Source organism: Pyrus communis, chromosome 3 (genome assembly GCF_041283825.1).
Source record: "Pyrus communis isolate YQ-2024b chromosome 3, ASM4128382v1, whole genome shotgun sequence".
In the NCBI taxonomy this organism is placed as follows: domain Eukaryota; kingdom Viridiplantae; phylum Streptophyta; class Magnoliopsida; order Rosales; family Rosaceae; genus Pyrus; species Pyrus communis.
Window position 1 is genome coordinate 22,363,184 of NC_142567.1, and position 18,469 is coordinate 22,381,652.

An 18,469-nucleotide genomic window follows, 5' to 3' on the forward strand; every position below is an offset into this window, starting at 1 on the left:
TTTCACTTTGCTGTAAAACCATGTTCATCGTCTTTACCCATGGTAGCAATGAGGTTCAGCAGTCGTAGAATTCAGAGTTCGTTTCATCTCTGTAAGGCAGCATGATCTATAAGTTGGAAACCTAGAGAAAAAAATTAACAGCACACATCCAACAATTTATACTCATAAAATGTCACAGTACTACGTAATCAAATGTCAACCGGAAAGAGGTTGATCCCCGAAGGCCAAACGTGTTTCAACCGGAAAGAGGTCAATCGCTCGAAGGCCGTAGGTGTCTCGTTTTCAAGACTAAGATAACCGGAATTACACAACCAAAGCCTCGGAACTCCATACAATACATAATTAGGTTCTGGTGCATATGCAGACTTAAGATTACAACAACACAATAACAACACTGAATTTTATTCATGTTTAGACCCGGATTACTGTTGGGGAAGAATCCGGCTGGCTCACGGATGAGGACTTTGACACTTCAAGCATGACCGGCGCTTGTTCCAAACTGCTTTGAGTATCATCGCTGATCATTCCGATGGTCATCTTCTCCACTTCTTCCTGGGTATATATATGGATTTTGGAGACCACATTGCAAAACTCGCTGCATCAAGAACCCATCATTTCCGAACGGTCATATACAAAAAGTATTAATATGGACTGCTCAGAAACACAGATTAGTTAAGATGCATGAGTTTATCGTGCAAAAGAACTAGGTACGGAAATTTTTTTACTTCAGAGAGAGACTTACTGCCATGGGTCATCCCCAACAACCATCACATCGTTCTCGCTATCAGTGTACAAGATCCGCCATCCTTTATCAGAATCTCGAAGAAGGCCTTCCATGCCAAATAGCCGCTCCAGTTCAGTCAGAAGGTCCCCATAGCCATTCAGTTTTGCAAGATCAATGGCTCTTCCCACTAAGCTGCCTTGCTTGTGAACCTTCACTCAATATATGTAAAATCAGTTGGCAAAGATGTCCGAGGCATGGCAAGTTACAGTCCAAGCTGAGGGCTACTATAGCTTACCTTTGTACAACTCCGCTTACTGGAACTCTGAGAGTTTGGAGAGGGATTTTCCCCAGTCAAGGAAAAACCGAAAAGTTTACACCCAGTTACAGTCCCGTTATAGCCTTCATCATTTGGATTTCTTGGATTTGGTACTAAAGCGGGAAGTGCAGAAGTACTCTCCTGTGTCTTATGCTCACTAGGTTTATTTGGCAGTCCAACTTCATTTCTTGTAACTCCCATCTGCATAGAATATGGGTTGATTTGCATATTCTCTCTGGTTAAGTTAGTAGCATTAGAGCACATCGTGGGTTCTTGGCCGGCTCTGTGAACGTCACCATAAGGAAAGTACATATTTGGAAGGGATTCAGAAACTAGAGAGAAATGATTTGGTTTGGGCGGTTGATAAACGTTGAAAGGCATGCAACCAATGTTGGATTCCCAATCACCTAGGGTGAAATTTGCTTTTCCTGTCAACGATCTCAACGGGCATATTTCTTGACCTTGCAAGACTTTTGGAAATCTATCAGATTCCGCAAATCCTGTGTAAGAGGTGTGGCGAGCCCTCATACGCTCATCAATAGTAACCTTCTGTGTTGCATTTGATGCAAGACTTAGATGTGCCGGGGCATGCATCTCAAAATCTTGCGAGCGGTTTACAGTATCACACCCATAGAGGGGTGATATGAAACCTATATTTTCTTGACCTTGCAAGACCTTAGAGGATTTAACTGATTCCTCAAAGTTCTTAAACCCAGCCCCTCCAGCTGCAAGAAAATTCACTTATTGAGGACAAATAAGTAATGTGAAATATGCTCGCAACGTTATTGTGGAGTGTCGTACCAGTGATGGAGTGGATGGGTTGGGTTCCCTGCAGACTTGTCCGCAGTTTCTTCAGTCTTGGAGAAGACTGAATGTTCATAGGTGGGAGAGAAGCAGAAGGATCAACCTCCCATGGCGAGACTCGTTCTTGATGATCATTTCCTATATCTTCATCCCATCTAACCTGGTAAGCGTAAAAATAAAGGTGTAAATATCAGAATTTCTGCAATACCGCAGTAATAGAAATATAGTTTGTGAAGTTGTCAATTCTTTACACAAAGTGCAAATGCAGTGCATGCATAAATACATTTCAATGAATTAGCAGTGCCAATTGATACATCCTGCACAAGTACTATAAATGAAAGATAATGTAAGGTACCGATCCAATGATAGCACCAAATAATGCAAATCATGAAATTAAAATACAATGACGGGAACAATTTATGAATAACGTTTGGCATGCAGTTCATTATTGATCTTATGAAGGGAAATAAAATACGAAGCATACCATCAAGCATCTCCATTTTGAGTTTGGCCATCGAAACGGATCCAAGTCGGCGATACCTGTCACTACACCACTACACCTACAAGAAACCAAAATCTGTATTGTCCAAAAGAAAGTCTAACAAGGAATACAGGCTGGCCATGCCGTTGAATCAACTTATAAATACCTTCTTTCAGGTGAATCATCCCTATCGAATCTCATTTTGAATCTTGTCCCGGAGGTCACTGGATTAGCGATGCTTCTGACATATTTTTGGTAGGGAATGACAAACTCTGAATGGCTTGCTCTGCATCACAGAAATTTAAACGATTTAGAAAGATTCTGCCAATGCCTAGGAAAATGCATAAGCCGGTCCATGCATGTTTACGAATCTTAGCGAAAGAAATATCTGTTTTTGTTTTTGTAAGAACAACTTTGATTAAAGGTTAAAAAAAAAAATGTTTGATTGATAGATGATTTGAGCAAATGAAAAGAGGGGTCACTGCCATTAAGCATACAATGAATGAAAGTAACCATACCCATCTAAAGAAAGAATAATACTTAAAGAACCGCATGCACAAAATACAGGACGAACAACTTGGTAGATTCTGAAGTAAAAAATACACATCACATGATAATATTTCCAAAGGGCCCTTGTACTACCTTGGACTGTAGAATACATGAAACATGCTCTTGGTGGATATTGCATTAGCCACGAGAGAAAGAACACTGGGATAAGTATTCTGGTTTCCTACAATTGAATCAGGAAGACAATTTCTTGGTCGAACAGCTTTTCTAATTCCCAACCTTAGCTCTCCGTTTTCACCCCTACAAAGACCATTGTAAATCGTTTTAATTATCGAGGTTAGCAGACAATGAAAAAGTCACGGAAATTTTTAGCTCCACATAGAAGTCAAATTATTCTTGTTCCAAAGACATAATATATTTTCATGATAGCACACATATATAAGTTTACATTGTATCATGTGTGAGAACCTATTTTCGCCTTTGAACGTAAAGAAGTATTTGCATTTCAACAAAAAGAGATTCTGATAAACAGAAGCATACATGTATATAATCAATCAAGTACTATACGGCAAATCAACACTTTTACGATTCCTAGTAATGTTTAATAGCTTCTTGACAAAGAGATCTCCGAAAAGAGGAAAAAATAGGCATTAACGTAATTCATATAAAAGGCCTATATTTTGGCCACTTCTCGCCTTTTAAAAGATCAAAGGAGCCTTCCAATTGGTAAACAAACAAATTTGAATGATTACTAAGCCATGCTCAGTTGCCACAAAAATAGTCACTTAATTGCAGTTACCTCAAAAATAGCACAGCATCACCCGATACAAGATTCTTTTGGCTTATAAATATACTCCATCCGGTAGTGAGCAAATGTCGCCTTGGCTGACCTGATGAGCAGAACTCATAGAATTGTATCAATTTAAACCTCAGTGAAACTACACAAAGGAATTACAAATAGTTTACCTCTATAAATATGCCGAAACCTCCACTCCACCCCATGAAGGTCCTTTGCAACAAGCTCTTGAGAGGGCCTCTGCTGCTTATAGTCCTACCAAAAAAATAAACAAAATCTATTAGAAGTTACAAAAGCTAAAAGCTCGTCTAGGAAGACCAGATAAAAATAAAAGCATTGATTCATACCAAAGGAGGGAAACAGTCTTCAGCAGCTCTGCGAGGAACAGAGAACCCTCCGTGGGTACTGGTATCGGAAGCTGTAAGCGTTTTGCAGAACATGTGAGGGGTTGATTTTGTAGGTGATCCTCCATCCCCCTCATCCACTCCCAACTCTTCAAGCTCTTTCCCTTCCAAATTTGTTCCTACCAACTACAGAATTCCCACAATCCACATCCTAATTAGTAATTATAACCACAATAAAAGGATAAAACTCAGCAGCCTGTACCATAAAACAGCATTCCAACACAAAGTGTACAACCATAAAAACTCAAGAATTCACATTGACCAATTCCACTCCAAATTTAAGTGTCAACAAAAAATCATACCTCAGGCTGAGGAAGCAAAGTGACATGTGTGTAGACCTCATCATTCTCCTTGTTAGCCTGTTAATTCAAGAAACAACAAATTAAATAACCAAAACATATTTGGAAAAAAAATGGAAATTTAAAATTTTATATGGAAGGTACTTACAAGCAGCTGGACATTGACAACCTTGCAGAAGATCTGAGGGTGGAGATCAAAGGTGGGCATCTCCATGGGAGAGAAAGGGGAGGAGGAGGCAACTTGCTCCAAGTGGCCTTGTGGGAAGTAGACAACCACATTCCCTTTCTTGGGGAGTGAGATGAGGGGGCCAGCACATGCATGCCAAAGCTCCAGATAAATTGAGGAAGCCACAGGAGCTGAGGATGAATTGGAAGAAGATGAAGAAGTTGAAGAGGACAAGCAATAAACACAAACACCACCACAATCCCCATTGCAATAAGCATTCTTCTCCACCTCACTCACTGCATGGTTCAGATCAATTTCCATGAATGCTCCCCAGAATTGCTCAGACAAAAAAAGTGCTTCCCAGATAAGCAGTTCCACCAGAAAATTTGACAAGAAAATGAGTAACCAAATGGGAAAGGTGAGGAGAATCCAGAAAGCAGAAATGGAAAGTTGGAAATGGGAAGGCGAAATTCAAATCAGTTCAAGGAATTTTGATGATTTAAAGGGAACCCACAAAGCCAAAAGAGGAGATGAACAGAAAAGAAGAAGAAAATCATGTTTGGTTTGGAGGAAATTTCAGCGAGTGAGGGAGAGAGAAAGGCAGAGAGAGAGAGAGAGAAAGAGAGGAAGAAGAAGAAGAAGAAGAATAGGATTATCAAATGATAACAAGGAATTCAAAGTATGATTTCACTTCCTCCTCCCCCATTTGCAGGTAGTGAGAAGAGGGAGCAGAAGAAGCAGTAGACGTAGACAATTGCATACGAACACAGAAACAAAAGGCAAAAAAAGCCAATGTGGTGAAGCCTTTTTCGACTTCGACTGTTTAACAGAAGCGAGAGAGAGAGAGAGAGCGAGCGAGCGAGAGTGTTGGTACTGTATTGTCTTAGCCTGTCCCCCCCACCCAACACAGTCTCTCTCTCTCTCTTCTTGCTCTCTGCTTTTGCACTGCCTTTGGCTTTATCTTTTTTTTTTTTTCCCTTTTAATTAGTAATCCTCCCTTACTGAATGTGGGACGTGGGTGAGGCCCTCCACCAAAGACAAAAGGAAGGTTTTAGCAAGAAAATATATTGAAAAGACAAAAAGGGGGTTTCATTCATTTTCTATTTTCTTATATAAAATTCTTAAAAATGCAATAAAAATGCTTCGCGTTTTGTAACTTGAGAAACTATGCATACAAAAAGGGCATTAAAGAACATGAAGGCACTCTTTGACAATGAGCAGCACCGACTCCAAAGAGAAATTGACAAGGAACCAATTATGTCCATACCAACATGAAATTTGTGCTTAACACCATTAGCGAAACCATCAAAAATAGCGAAAGAAACAATGAAGTAGACAAAAAAATACCTGATAACAGACGAATACAAAACAAAATAATTAGCGGGAGATACTCACAAATAGCCCCACCAAGGAGGCACTTATAAACGGAAATACTAAAACAGGAAGAAAAAAAACTGCGACAATATATGAGAAGAGGAAGAAGAAAGGCTAGGAAAACTAGAGAAAGGCTGCTACCAACCCCAAGCCTAAACAAGGGACCGGCGACTTTGAAGTTTTTAGACCTAGGGTTTTTGTATGAAAAGGAAAGCCCATATTAATTTGAAAAGCGGAAACCAGGTAAGCCAATATAGTCTGAAGACAAAGCAGCACGAACCGCCATTGTAGGAGAATCATGCCATACAAAAGTTGGAGAAGACAAGCCCATATTAGCAAAATTGTTTGCAACTGCATTGCCTTCACAATATATGTGAGATTCATAGAAGGCCATCTTCCGAATGCGGTCTAAACAAATAGACCACTGCGTACGAAGAGACCAAAGAGGATCAAAATCAGTCGATTGGAGGGCAAAAATAACACTAAAAGAGTCACTTCCAGCCAAAGACAATGACAACCCCACTGGTATATGATATGCTACCTCTTTATGCTAATTTTTTAGTTTCTTCTTTTGTTTAGTTTTCAAATTGAATAAATCAAAGAAAACAAAATAACATAACATATGTAGAGAGAAAAAAGGGAGTTAAAAATTACTACCCTAATTTTGGGATAGGCATTCAACCATATGCATCTTGTGAGGTAAACAATGTGCATCTCGTTCAAGATGTTATGCTTGAAAATAAATGTATATTTGGTTGAATTTCATAGTTATCCGTTTATTTAAGGGGAAGAAAAAGTAAACAAACGAACATTAGAAAGTAGTGTCATCTCAACTACATTAGCAACAGTTAATAAAATCAGTGAATGATGTAATTACGAAAAAACTTTGTCGCTCAGACAAATATATTCTTCTCTGTAGAAATATGATTCATTGTATTAATTTGTGAAAAGTATTAAATGTATATAGAATTACATAAACTTCTATTTAGGTAGGAACCTTACAAGGGAACTTACATTCTTATAATACATACAATAATTACAAGAATTTCAAACTAATTAATTCTACTCTAACATCCTTTCGTGCTGCTTCAATTCTATCTGAGAGATTCAGATGGAAGAACCCCTCTTGTTGTTGATGTTTTGCTTGGATCTCGAATAAGTGGTTTCGATAAAGTTGCTTACTGATTTCATTCATGCAACATATACAAGGTTCCCTAGAAAACTGAAAATTGTTATTCTGAACTTTACACATCTAATTATTTCATTTGAAGATACTTATCACATCTATCAAATAGCAAATTTACTTTTATTGTTTAGAAAAAGGAACCAAGTTGGTGGCGAAGCCATGACAGTTTATCCTTTCAAGGATTGAGAAGACTCACAAATACATTTCAGCCTTTCTCTGACCACCATCAAGTAATTCACCAGCATCAAGAACCTAATTACTTATGATGATGGCATTATTGATTACAAACATCAATTATATTATTCCGCATGTTATAGTTTATCGTGCTCCAAATACAATCTTTTATAGTCTTCATTTTGATATTTCTTGAGAAGGATGCCCTCATGAATTTTCTTTGGAATTTATCTTTTCTTATGAAGAAAACTAAACAGATTACATAACATCCCCCAATCAAATCTATGGATGGTTTAAGAACTAAACAAGTACGTGCAACAATTAAAGACCAAAATTCTTGGTTCAAGTTAGGCAACGATTTATTGCTAGCACCACTTAATCTTTAGAGTAACGAAGTAAAACTTACTCTCTTTTTTTAAGGTAAAATTGGATTTCATTCAACAGATATCAAACAACATCATAATGTCAAACGACATGTGATAAAAGAATGGCCTTTGAAGAAACCTTAATCGAGTAGGACTTAGGCCTGATTCTGAAAAAAGCTGGTATCAAAAAAAGCTGGGAGCTGTTTTTGTGTTTGGTAAACATTCTGCTTCAGCTTTTTTTCACAGTTTTGGGTGAAAAAAAACCAAAAACAAGAAGCTGCAAAACCCAACTTTGAAAAACTGGCTTTTTTTCACATTTGTTTTACATAAAAGTTTACCAAACACTATAATACTGCTTTTTTTTTTTTTTTTCAAAAGCACTTTTACAAAAAAGTTTACCAAACACTCTACTGCTTTATTTCACAGCTGCTTATTCTCACAACACAGTAGAAGCAACTTTTTTTCAAAGCACAGCAATACCAAACCTTACTCTTTTATTAAGTAAGCTACCTTACTGAATAACAAAAATTAAGGCTCAAAAATCTCCCTCGTTCTTAAAGTAAGCAAGTAAATGACTTAATTTGTTTGAAGTCACCCACACAAAACATAGGTTTTGAAAATGTTCATGCTAAATCAAATAGTGTTAAAAATAAAACTTAAATCATTTAGTTTACCTATATCACAAATTTAATGAAAACACAGACAATATTAAATAAAAATGTGTAAGAAAATGTGCAGTTATCACTTCTCATGCAAAAAGGAAAATGACTAATAACTAGAGTAAAAAAACCAAATAACCATGTCATTTGGCTTTTCTTTTCTTTTTTTTTACAAAAGTTTTTTTTTGTCAGTACAAAAGTTTGTTTAAATTGTCCAAGAAAATTATCAAATTAAGTATGATAAATTACGGTTTGACCTCATGAACTATCATTCCAGTTGAAATTGACCCCCTAAACTTTTTTTTTAATTTTTTTTAATTTTTAATTTTTATAAATTAACTTCCTGAACTATTTAAAATTAGTCAATTAACCCCTTGCCGTTAGATTGTAGAATCAATTCCGTCAAATTCAAGGGCAAATTAGTCATTTCAACATCAACTATTACTTGTCAACTATAACCACCAATAAAATTTTGACATATGGACACAGAATAATTCAAAAACATATAACATAATGAGAAAACATAAAAATACCAAACGTTTACATAACGGACAATCTCACATTGTCATTACTCATTACTTTGTTTTCACATGTCATAATTTCATTGGTAGTTATACTTGAGAAGCAAGAATTAATAAAGGAAAAACTAATTTTCCTTTGAATTTGATGAAACAGTGAATGAAATCTACCGACAAGATGTCAATTGACTTGTCACATCCCGGCCCAGGGCGGATCACTTCTTGGGCCCGCTCCACCACCATAGCACGATATTATCCGCTTTGGGCTTACCATTCCCTCACGGTTTTGTTTTTGGGAACTCACGAGCAACTTCCCAGTGGGTCACCCATCATGGGATTGCTCTAGCCCCCTTATCGCTTAACTTCGGAGTTCCTAAGGAACTCGAAGCCAGTGAGCTCCCAAAAGGCCTCGTGCTAGGTAGAGATGGGAATATACATATAAGGATCACTCCCCTAGGCGATGTGGGATGTCACAATCCACCCCCCTTAGGGGCCCGACGTCCTCGTCGGCACATACGCAACCAGGGTTAGGCTCTGATACCAAATTGTCACATCCCGGCCCAGGGCGGATCACTTCCTGGGCCCGCTCCACCACCGTAGCACGATATTGTCCACTTTGGGCTTACCATTCCCTCACGGTTTTGTTTTTGGGAACTCACGAGCAACTTCCCAGTGGGTCACCCATCATGGGATTGCTCTAGCCCCCTTCTCGCTTAACTTCAGAGTTCCTAAGGAACCCGAAGCCAGTGAGCTCCCAAAAGGCCTCGTGCTAGGTAGAGATGAGAATATACATATAAGGATCACTCCCCTGGGTGATGTGGGATGTCACAATCCACCCCCCTTAGGGGCCCGACGTCCTCGTCGGCACATACGCGACTAGGGTTAGGCTCTGATACCAAATTGTCACATCCCGGCCCAGGGCGGATCACTTCCTGGGCCCGCTCCACCACTGTAGCACGATATTGTCCGCTTTGGGCTTACCATTCCCTCACGGTTTTGTTTTTGGGAACTCACGAGCAACTTCCCAGTGGGTCACCCATCATGGGATTGCTCTGGCCCTCTTCTTGCTTAACTTCAGAGTTCCTAAGGAACCCGAAGTCAGTGAGCTCCCAAAAGGCCTCGTGCTAGGTAGAGATGGGAATATACATATAAGGATCACTCCCCTAGGCGATGTGGGATGTCACAATCCACCCCTCTTAGGGGCCCGACGTCCTCGTCGGCACATACGCGACCATGGTTAGGCTTTGATACCAAATTGTCACATCCCGGCCCAGGACGGATCACTTCCTGGGCCCGTTCCACCACCGTAGCACAATATTGTCCGCTTTGGGCTTACCATTCCCTCACGGTTTTGTTTTTGGGAACTCACGAGCAACTTCCCAGTGGGTCACCCATCATGGGATTGCTCTAGCCCCCTTCTCGCTTAACTTCGGAGTTCCTAAGGAACCCGAAGCCAGTGAGCTCCCAAAAGGCCTCGTGCTAGGTAGAGATGAGAATATACATATAAGGATCACTCCCCTAGGTGATGTGGGATGTCACATGACTGATTTCAATTAATTTACCAAAGAAATAGTTCATGGGTCTATTTCAACTAGAGTAATAGTTCAAGAGATCAAATGGCAGTTTACCCAATTAAGTATAGTGATCTTTTTCAATTATATAATTTAGTTGATGATAAAACTATACTACTTGACTCCTTGCATGTAAGAAGCGTTTCTTTCTTACACGATGATGTGACGTTATTTCGTCGAACAAAAGGTAATAATCAGAAATACTAAGAACATGCAGACGGTTAATTGTGAGGATCTTATATGTTATCATGACAATCGATTTGTTCGACCATTAATCAGTCTTCAAATTAAAAAAAAAAATTGTAAATATGATATTTTGATGATGATAAAAACAATGATTCAGATTATAATATTTATACAATAAAAAATATTACGTTATCATGTAAAGAAGAACAAGTCATTAGAGGTATGGATTCTCCACATGCATGTGCATATACGCTTTATCTACAAATATTTGAAGGAAGAGAAAAGAAAGAAATAAAGATTAGATTTGATAAATTTTGTGGCAGAAAGTTTCTGATTATTACCTTTTGACCGAGTAGTGGTCCGGTGAGCTCCATATTTACGGTACTCATTTACTGGAGAAGATCATCAGTATGAATCTGATGGTGATAATGATGAACGATGCAGATTGATCCACATGTTGTAATTTTCACTAAACGCCGCAATTTCTACCTCTTATCTTATCTAGAGAGATGAGAGGAGAGTGATCAATATGGTACAACATCCGCAGAGAGAGCATCGAGCATCCAAGCATGGGCTTAATTGGGACTTGGGTGTTGCCATGTTGGAGTCTACATAATTACTATACATTCGTATTTGGTATTGCTACGTATTACTGGTACGACTATGCGTGGCCCCGTATGTGTACATAATCACCATGCATGCACTTGAGTTTACCGCCTCAGTTCGCTGCATGAGAAGAAAGGGATGTAGAACAAATGACGGAGTTAACACGGAACAACACAAAACACCAGCAAATTCAAAGTATTACAAATTTAGACTCCATGCTCATATTTGAGCCTTTAAAATACAATTTATCTTACTGTTTTGAGGATAGTAACGTCACCAAACTCACCTTTATAATGACATGTGTACTATTTATGTCAAAGTCTGTTGTTAAACTTTCTCCAAAAAAAAAAAAAAAAAAAAAGTTTGTTGTTAAACTAGGAATTTTTAAGTTTTGATTGAAGTTTGTTTATTTCGTGTTTTGTCTCCAATTATAATTTCTTGTAATCCTACTGTTGAGGTAGGTGTTAAATCTATTTTATGTGCAGTTACTATTCTTATGTTTTATCTTATTTTATTATAATTTGGAGAGTTGTCTCTTACTTTCATAATAGTTTTTCGTTTTTTAATTTTTAAAATTAACGTCTGATTTCATTTTTATTGTCACATCTGATTTAGACCTTGAATTATTATTACCATAATGGAATTAAATCCCAAAATTATATTTTCAGCGATATAAGTCCGTAAACTTATCAAAAATTAACAATTTTCATCCTTAATATTAGAATCGAAGTTATTTCATTTGATTTTTCGTCAATGTAATTCATATGATATACTTTTAAGGAGAGATTCATACTTTAATTTTAATGAGTTCAAGGACTTATTTTTTCTAAAAAAAATAGTGTATGAAGTTAACTTTGGAGCGTAAATTAGCATTTATTTTTTCATTCTATATCCAACATTAAAGACTTACGGGTGAGAAAATAACAAATAATTATCTTCTAAAGGGTTTTACATGTAATGCACGCAACTTAAATTTGTTGGATTAAAGGGAACATCTTCGAATCTAATGGTAGGGATGACATTGGTAGTTTTTAATAGTTTAAAAACTTATTTTTTTTGAAAAATAATAATTGAGGAACTTAATTTTCACTATGTAATAATTGAGAGACCAAATTGGTCGTTCACTTTAGAAACTTATATGTAACATGAATTAATACACTTTTCCTTGTATTACCCTATCCTATTATAACAAACGATAAAGATTTCAAAAAAAAAATACAGAAAAAGGGTATATCCAATCCTTTACGTGCAAGGATATAGCTTGCTTGTATATAAACATCCTCTCATATCTTCACTATAAGTTTATAACGACGCCTAAGCAACCTTAATTTCTCAGCAATCATTCATGAATATATTTTGATCTTTAACATCTGCTAATTAAGAATCATGCACTGCAATTAACATCGGACAACAGTAATATGACTTTTTATAAAGAATCGTATATCTTAGGAAGTGGATAAATATGAAAATTGAAATAGGCTTAGAAGCAGGTTTCATACAATTTGAATTTGGAACTACTTGCACACCTCATTTTGTTTTTATTTTTATTTTTTTTTATAATTAATAGTTTGTTAATAATTATAGATTTAATCTCGATTCCCATACTTGTGAATAACTTTCGACCAAAAAAAAAAAAAAAAACTTATGAATAACGTGCAGGTAAAGCCGTTTCAACATTATTGGAATAGTAAGAACTTTCAAGAGTGGACGATAATGTTTAAACCGTTCAAGATGAAAATTATTTAAAATTGTTGATTAGACATCCACAATCGTTTACACATTCTAAGTAATCATACAATATTAAAAACATGTTTCATGCAAATAATTGATTACCTTTGTGCAAAAATATATGATGGGCCTAATTTGTCTTTGAATTCAAGAACTGGTAGTATCTCTTTAAATAAGTACATGAGGCATTATAGGATGATACGTTCTCGTGCCACAAACAAGTACCTACAACAGGATCTTGTTGCACATCTTTGAGCCAAAAGAAGCATGAAGTAGACGTTTTTTATGTTGTTAAATGTTTTTAAAAATGTTGTTTAAGTTTCATGTTGTTAAATGTTTTTTTATTTTATTTTTTATGTTGTTTATTGTTATTTAATGTTGTTTCATGTTACTTAATGTTATTTAATGTTGTTTAATGGCTTATGAAGTTATAGGGAAAAAAATAGAATTTTTAAAGAAATTTTGTATAAAAAAAAAAATCAAATATAACAACTAGCTGACATTTTGTATAAAAAAAAAAAAAAAATTAAATATAACAGCTAGCTGTTGCATTCAAATTTTCTGCCCTGGCTGGCTGGGTTAGGCCAGCCGGTTGGCCCTTTGGCCCTTTTTTGTCTCGTGGGGCCTACAAGACTTTTGGTCTAGTCCTCGGTTGGAGACGATTTTCGGGCTATTTTCGGCTCTCTAACTTTTTGAACCCTTCGGTTGGAGATGACCTGAGTACTCAACAAGGAGAAGAAAATAAGTATTAAAGGACACCACGACGTGGTACTGGCCGAAGAGCATTTGATGCTTAAATTAGCAAAGAACGTTGAAGATGCCTCGAGTAGACAATGTTTAGTGATAACTAGTGGTGATTAGTAACAAACAATTACTGGGGAAAGAGACTAGTGGTTTTGCTTTTACGGAGGAATTCTCGTATTGATTGTGCAACAGAGAGTTGAACACAACCACCACCAAGAACCCCATTAATTTTTTTTTCTAATTTAATAGACTGCCGGGGGGTTCTTTTGGAAAAATGTGAGATCCATAAGATGGGTAAAGTATATATATTATTTTTTTTGTTTTTGAACAAAAAAGTAGTTTATTTTTAAAATTTTAAGTGTTTAGTTTAACAGGAGACTTTCTTAAAAGTCAAATTCTTTATAAATCGTTCATGAAAAGTTTTATTTTGTAAGAGTTTCTTTAGCTTTTCTCATATCATGATAGAGTAATGAGTAATGATAGAGAAACTAAAATTTTTAGACAAAGTTTTAAAAATTAAAAGACATGGAAGTTAATGATTATTTTATAATCTACACGTTGATAAACGTATTTATTCTTATTAGTAACACGTCATTTTGTTTTTAAATTTAATCTCTTTAGCATTACTCATTGTCATAATAGTGTCTGTTATTAAAATATGTTAAACAGTTGCCAACCCCACAACTGTCGAAAGAGGAATCTTGGCATTGACGAGAGAGAGTTGTCAATGGAAAATAGAAAGACGAGGGGCCCTTGGGACATTTTGGCAGCAAATATGGTGGGAGTGTTGTTATGAGAAGGAGCCGGATTCCCTTCATACCTAAATAAATTGAGTCTTTTGAGTAAAAGATTCGAGTAGTTGAAATTTAATTAAAAAAATATAAACAATGAGTTCTTTAAAAATTATAATAATTATAGCCGTTGAATTAAATTTCAATAATCTAAATCATTTAATCCTTAAGCTCAATTTATTTAGATTTGGAGAGTATCCGGTTTCTTACGGGAAAGACTATCCCTTCCCTCCTTCCTTTCCCTTCCGCAGTCCCACTCCCATCTTTTTTGCATCTCAAGTCCCATCAACCCTTGTTTTCTTTTGAACACCCACCACGTTTTCTGACAATGTTTGTCCACAGCCGCTGACGGGAGCGTAGAGCGCATGGAAGAGATTCTCATGTCTTTGGCCTGCGCCTTTGGCGCTGCGTCATTCCCCCCACCACCCCAACCCCATGCATTCTCTCTCGCTCCTCGATTACCGATGTACCGAATTTGCCGCTCGTGCGTTTCCGTATTCACTGAACTGCCCTTCTGAGAGACTGACAGCGCACGGGCATTTAGAAAGACAGCATTTTTGCTCATTACAGTAACTATACTTTATGTTTACTAAAACCTTTTTATCTGACACTTGTTTTTTCAATTACTTATGCTTAATTTTAATATTAAATGTTTCTTTTTCAATTTAAAAAAAAATAATTATAGTTAAGTAAAAAACATGTGTATGATGAGCTTACACCATAATTTATGAGAAGAAGTAAGAATGCTCACTTTACAAAGCTGTTCCCGAACCCCTTCTTAGCCCTTTTATATTCCCCTCTTTATTTGCCTCGAGGTTCTATTGTATTCTCGGTGGACTCTTCCGCATGTAATTATGACGTTTAACTTAGCATTTTGATTAGTCAAGTAATTAACCCTTTGATTATAAATACTTAATGAAATCCTTCTTATCATGGAATTTTTTTTTAATAACCTAATTTTCCTTTAATAAGTTTGAAACTATTTACTTATGCCTAGCAGTCCAACGTTTGATTCCTATTATTTATTATTGCTATCATAAACAACTTAATTTTTCATTTTTGCACCCCTAACCACTTAATGAAGAGTAAAGAAAAGAGATATTCACACTCTCACTTGTACCTGGAAATTAATTTGAACACCCCTTTTTTTCATTTACACAATAGATGCTTATTCTATAATAGGATTGCATCAACCCTAACCTTAGAAGAGTCACTGCAATACATCCATCCCTAAAGATGAAATATAGTTTGAGGGCAAGAAACCTTAGGAGAAGAATATGGGTTCACTAAGAATTTATTTTTTGATAGTTCACACTTTACTACCCTTAAGTATCGTTATACCTAAAATTTTTTACATCTCACTTTGATACCTAAAGTTTGAATTTTGTGACACTTTCATACTTCCGTTAGCCTTTCCGTCAAAGGCTTTGTTATTTGCCTGCGTGGAGGCCGTGAGTCCCATAATATTTGTGTCACGTGGATAAAAAAACAAATACAATATTTTTTGAGAAATTCTCACTTTACTACCCTCAAGTATCGTAAATTCCAACTTGCATACCTATAGTTTTTTTTATCCCACTTACATACCTAAAGTTTGTGACACTTTCATACTTTTGTCAGCCTTTTCATCAAGGGCTCTGTTATCTACCTATGCAGACGTCATGGGCCCCATAATATTTGTGTCATGTGGATAAAAAACAAATAAAATAAAATTTTTTGACTACTCAGACACCAATACCATTTTCCCCGGCACCACCACCTACGCCAACCCCAAAGGCCTACAACAACGTACCCCGAAGCTCGACCCCAATGGGTCACCCACTCTCTTCCTGAATCTGCTTAGCCCACCCCACCGACGTCCCTCACATCCACAAGCTCATCCACCAGATGCTCGTCTTTGAGCGCCTCATTGACCTCTCCATTGCCACCGAGTCCTCCCTCTCCTCAACCTTCTTCACCTCCCATCCCTTCTGATCTAACAACTATGCACAATGATATGGCCATGTGGGGCCCACAATGCCACATTTCTAATTAAACATTCATTGTCTAGTGGCGTGCCACATCATCAGTTAACTGAGCCATTGATGGAAAGGCCAACGGAAGCATGAAAGTGCACAAAATTCAAACTTTAGGTATGAAAGTGAGATGAAAAAAACTTTATGTATGCAAGTTGGAATTTCATGACACTTGAGGGTAATAAATTGAGAATTACCCTATTTAGACACAAATGTATGAGGCTCGGGATGTCCACCTAAGGAAATAATAAAGCCCTTGACGGAAAGGTTAACATAAGTATGAAATTCTCACAAAATTCAAAGTTTAGGCATCAAAATGGGACAAAAAAGAATTACGTATGAAAGTTGGAGTTTGACAATACTTGAGGGTAGTAAAGTGAGAACTACTTCTTTCAAAGGGTCGGGTGTGTACAGATATGTTAAAGTGGCAATAGATATATATATATATATATATATATATATATATATATATATATATATAATTAAGGCCCTCCAACCGAATGGGCTATGTTTAGCCTTTGTCTAAATTATAATACTGTAAGAAATAATTTTTTAATGAACAATGTCATACCATATTTAAATACCATCTCCAACCGAAGGGGCTATTTTTTAGCCCCTACAATAATTTATTATTTTAAGTTTGTTCTTTAATTTTATTGGTTAATTGAATTAAACTACCATATTAAAATAAGATTTCCAGACATATTTTTAGTGTAACTTCTCGCTATATGTTGTTTTAAGTTTCATGTTATTAAATATTTTAAATTTACTTGCAAGTTAACAACTTAGACATTAAAATGAGATAAGATAGTATGGAAGGGTGAAAAGGATATGAGAAAGGGTGTAGAAATGACTTAGGTATTTATAGGGAAAAAAAAAATAGAATTTCTATTTTTTATTTTTTATATTTCATCTTACAAAAAAAAAAAAAAAAAAAAAAAAAAAACAAACAAACAAACAAACAAAGGCTATATGATGTCAACTAGCAGCACAACTAGGCCCAACTTTTCGGACTGACTATGTTTGCCCAGCTCGTCGGCCATTTGGCTGGATTTTGGCTTAGTGCCGAGCTCTCAATTGGAGATGAGTTTTGTGTAAAAAAAAATGCTATGTTTTGGCCTATAGCCAGCTCGGTTGGAGATGGCCTAAAGCATCAAATTTTTTTTTTTTGTATAGATATGTTTTCTTACATTAAGTACACATTAATCCTTTAGAACATTAAGAATAGTCACATGGTACTACGATCTAGTACTTTACTAGATTTTCTTTATTTGTAAGTAAGATTTTTCAAGTTTGACTTTTATAAATGATGAGCTCAATAACCTAATTACGAATTTACGACTCATTCGTCCAAACTGAAATTGACATGATAAAATAAAAGTAACTATAGGTAACTACAATATATACCAATAGTACATAGCACCCTTTCTCATCTACTACTCCGCCACATGCATTGTTTTTAAAAACTAGATTTGCGCTACTTGCTAGTACATCAGTCTTCATTAGAGTCCAAATGTGGAAGGAGAGTTCTATGCATGAGTAGCGAAAGTAGCAATGCAACTTGGCAAACAAATACAACAGCCTGCAGTTACTATTATACTTGGCAAACAAATACAACAGCCTGCAGTTACTATTATACTTGGCAAACAAATACAACAGCCAGCAGTTACAGATAATAGTAATGGACAAAAAATGGCAGCCACAGTTTCTTTTCCATTTTGAGAATAGAAAAATTACTACCAAAACAATGGAAACCATTTGGGGCATCTTATATATGTAGATTTGTATTTACTGCATTATCTTCAAGTAGAAGCATCATCTGAATAACTCTCTTTGTTACTTAAGAATTAATTTGTACTATAGACCGTAATCCCCCAACCCTTGCAAAGTGGGAAACTTTGTTGGTTTGAAGTCGTCCTTTTAGTAAAAAACTTAGTTGTTTCAAGTTTAATATTGCATTTTCTATTCCTCACTCATTATGTGACCAATCATGTGATGAAAAAGAAAAGAGTACGAAACCAGGAGTTAGTTTTTATCCTTAACTTGAGACCGAAC

General features: G+C 36.3%; 1 protein-coding gene across 2 annotated transcripts; it reads right to left on the bottom strand.

The window, feature by feature from the left end:
- Nucleotides 1-134: 134 nt before the first annotated feature.
- Nucleotides 135-5,511, bottom strand: LOC137714902 (auxin response factor 4). Of its 2 annotated transcripts, none has more exons than XM_068454058.2 (12): nt 4,480-5,511; nt 4,335-4,391; nt 3,976-4,158; nt 3,799-3,883; nt 3,632-3,722; nt 2,968-3,132; nt 2,492-2,611; nt 2,329-2,404; nt 1,842-2,004; nt 1,020-1,765; nt 743-933; nt 135-595 (listed from the first exon to the last, which is right to left on the bottom strand). In XM_068454058.2, the coding sequence occupies exons 1-12, from the start codon at nt 4,816-4,818 to the stop codon at nt 412-414; spliced, it is 2,400 nt and encodes a 799-aa protein (XP_068310159.2). In that variant the 5' UTR covers nt 4,819-5,511; the 3' UTR covers nt 135-411. The 2 variants fall into 2 exon arrangements, with proteins under 2 accessions (XP_068310159.2, XP_068310160.2); XM_068454059.2 differs by having other exon boundaries at nt 2,329-2,398; nt 4,480-5,456.
- Between the last annotated feature and the right edge of the window lie 12,958 nt (nt 5,512-18,469).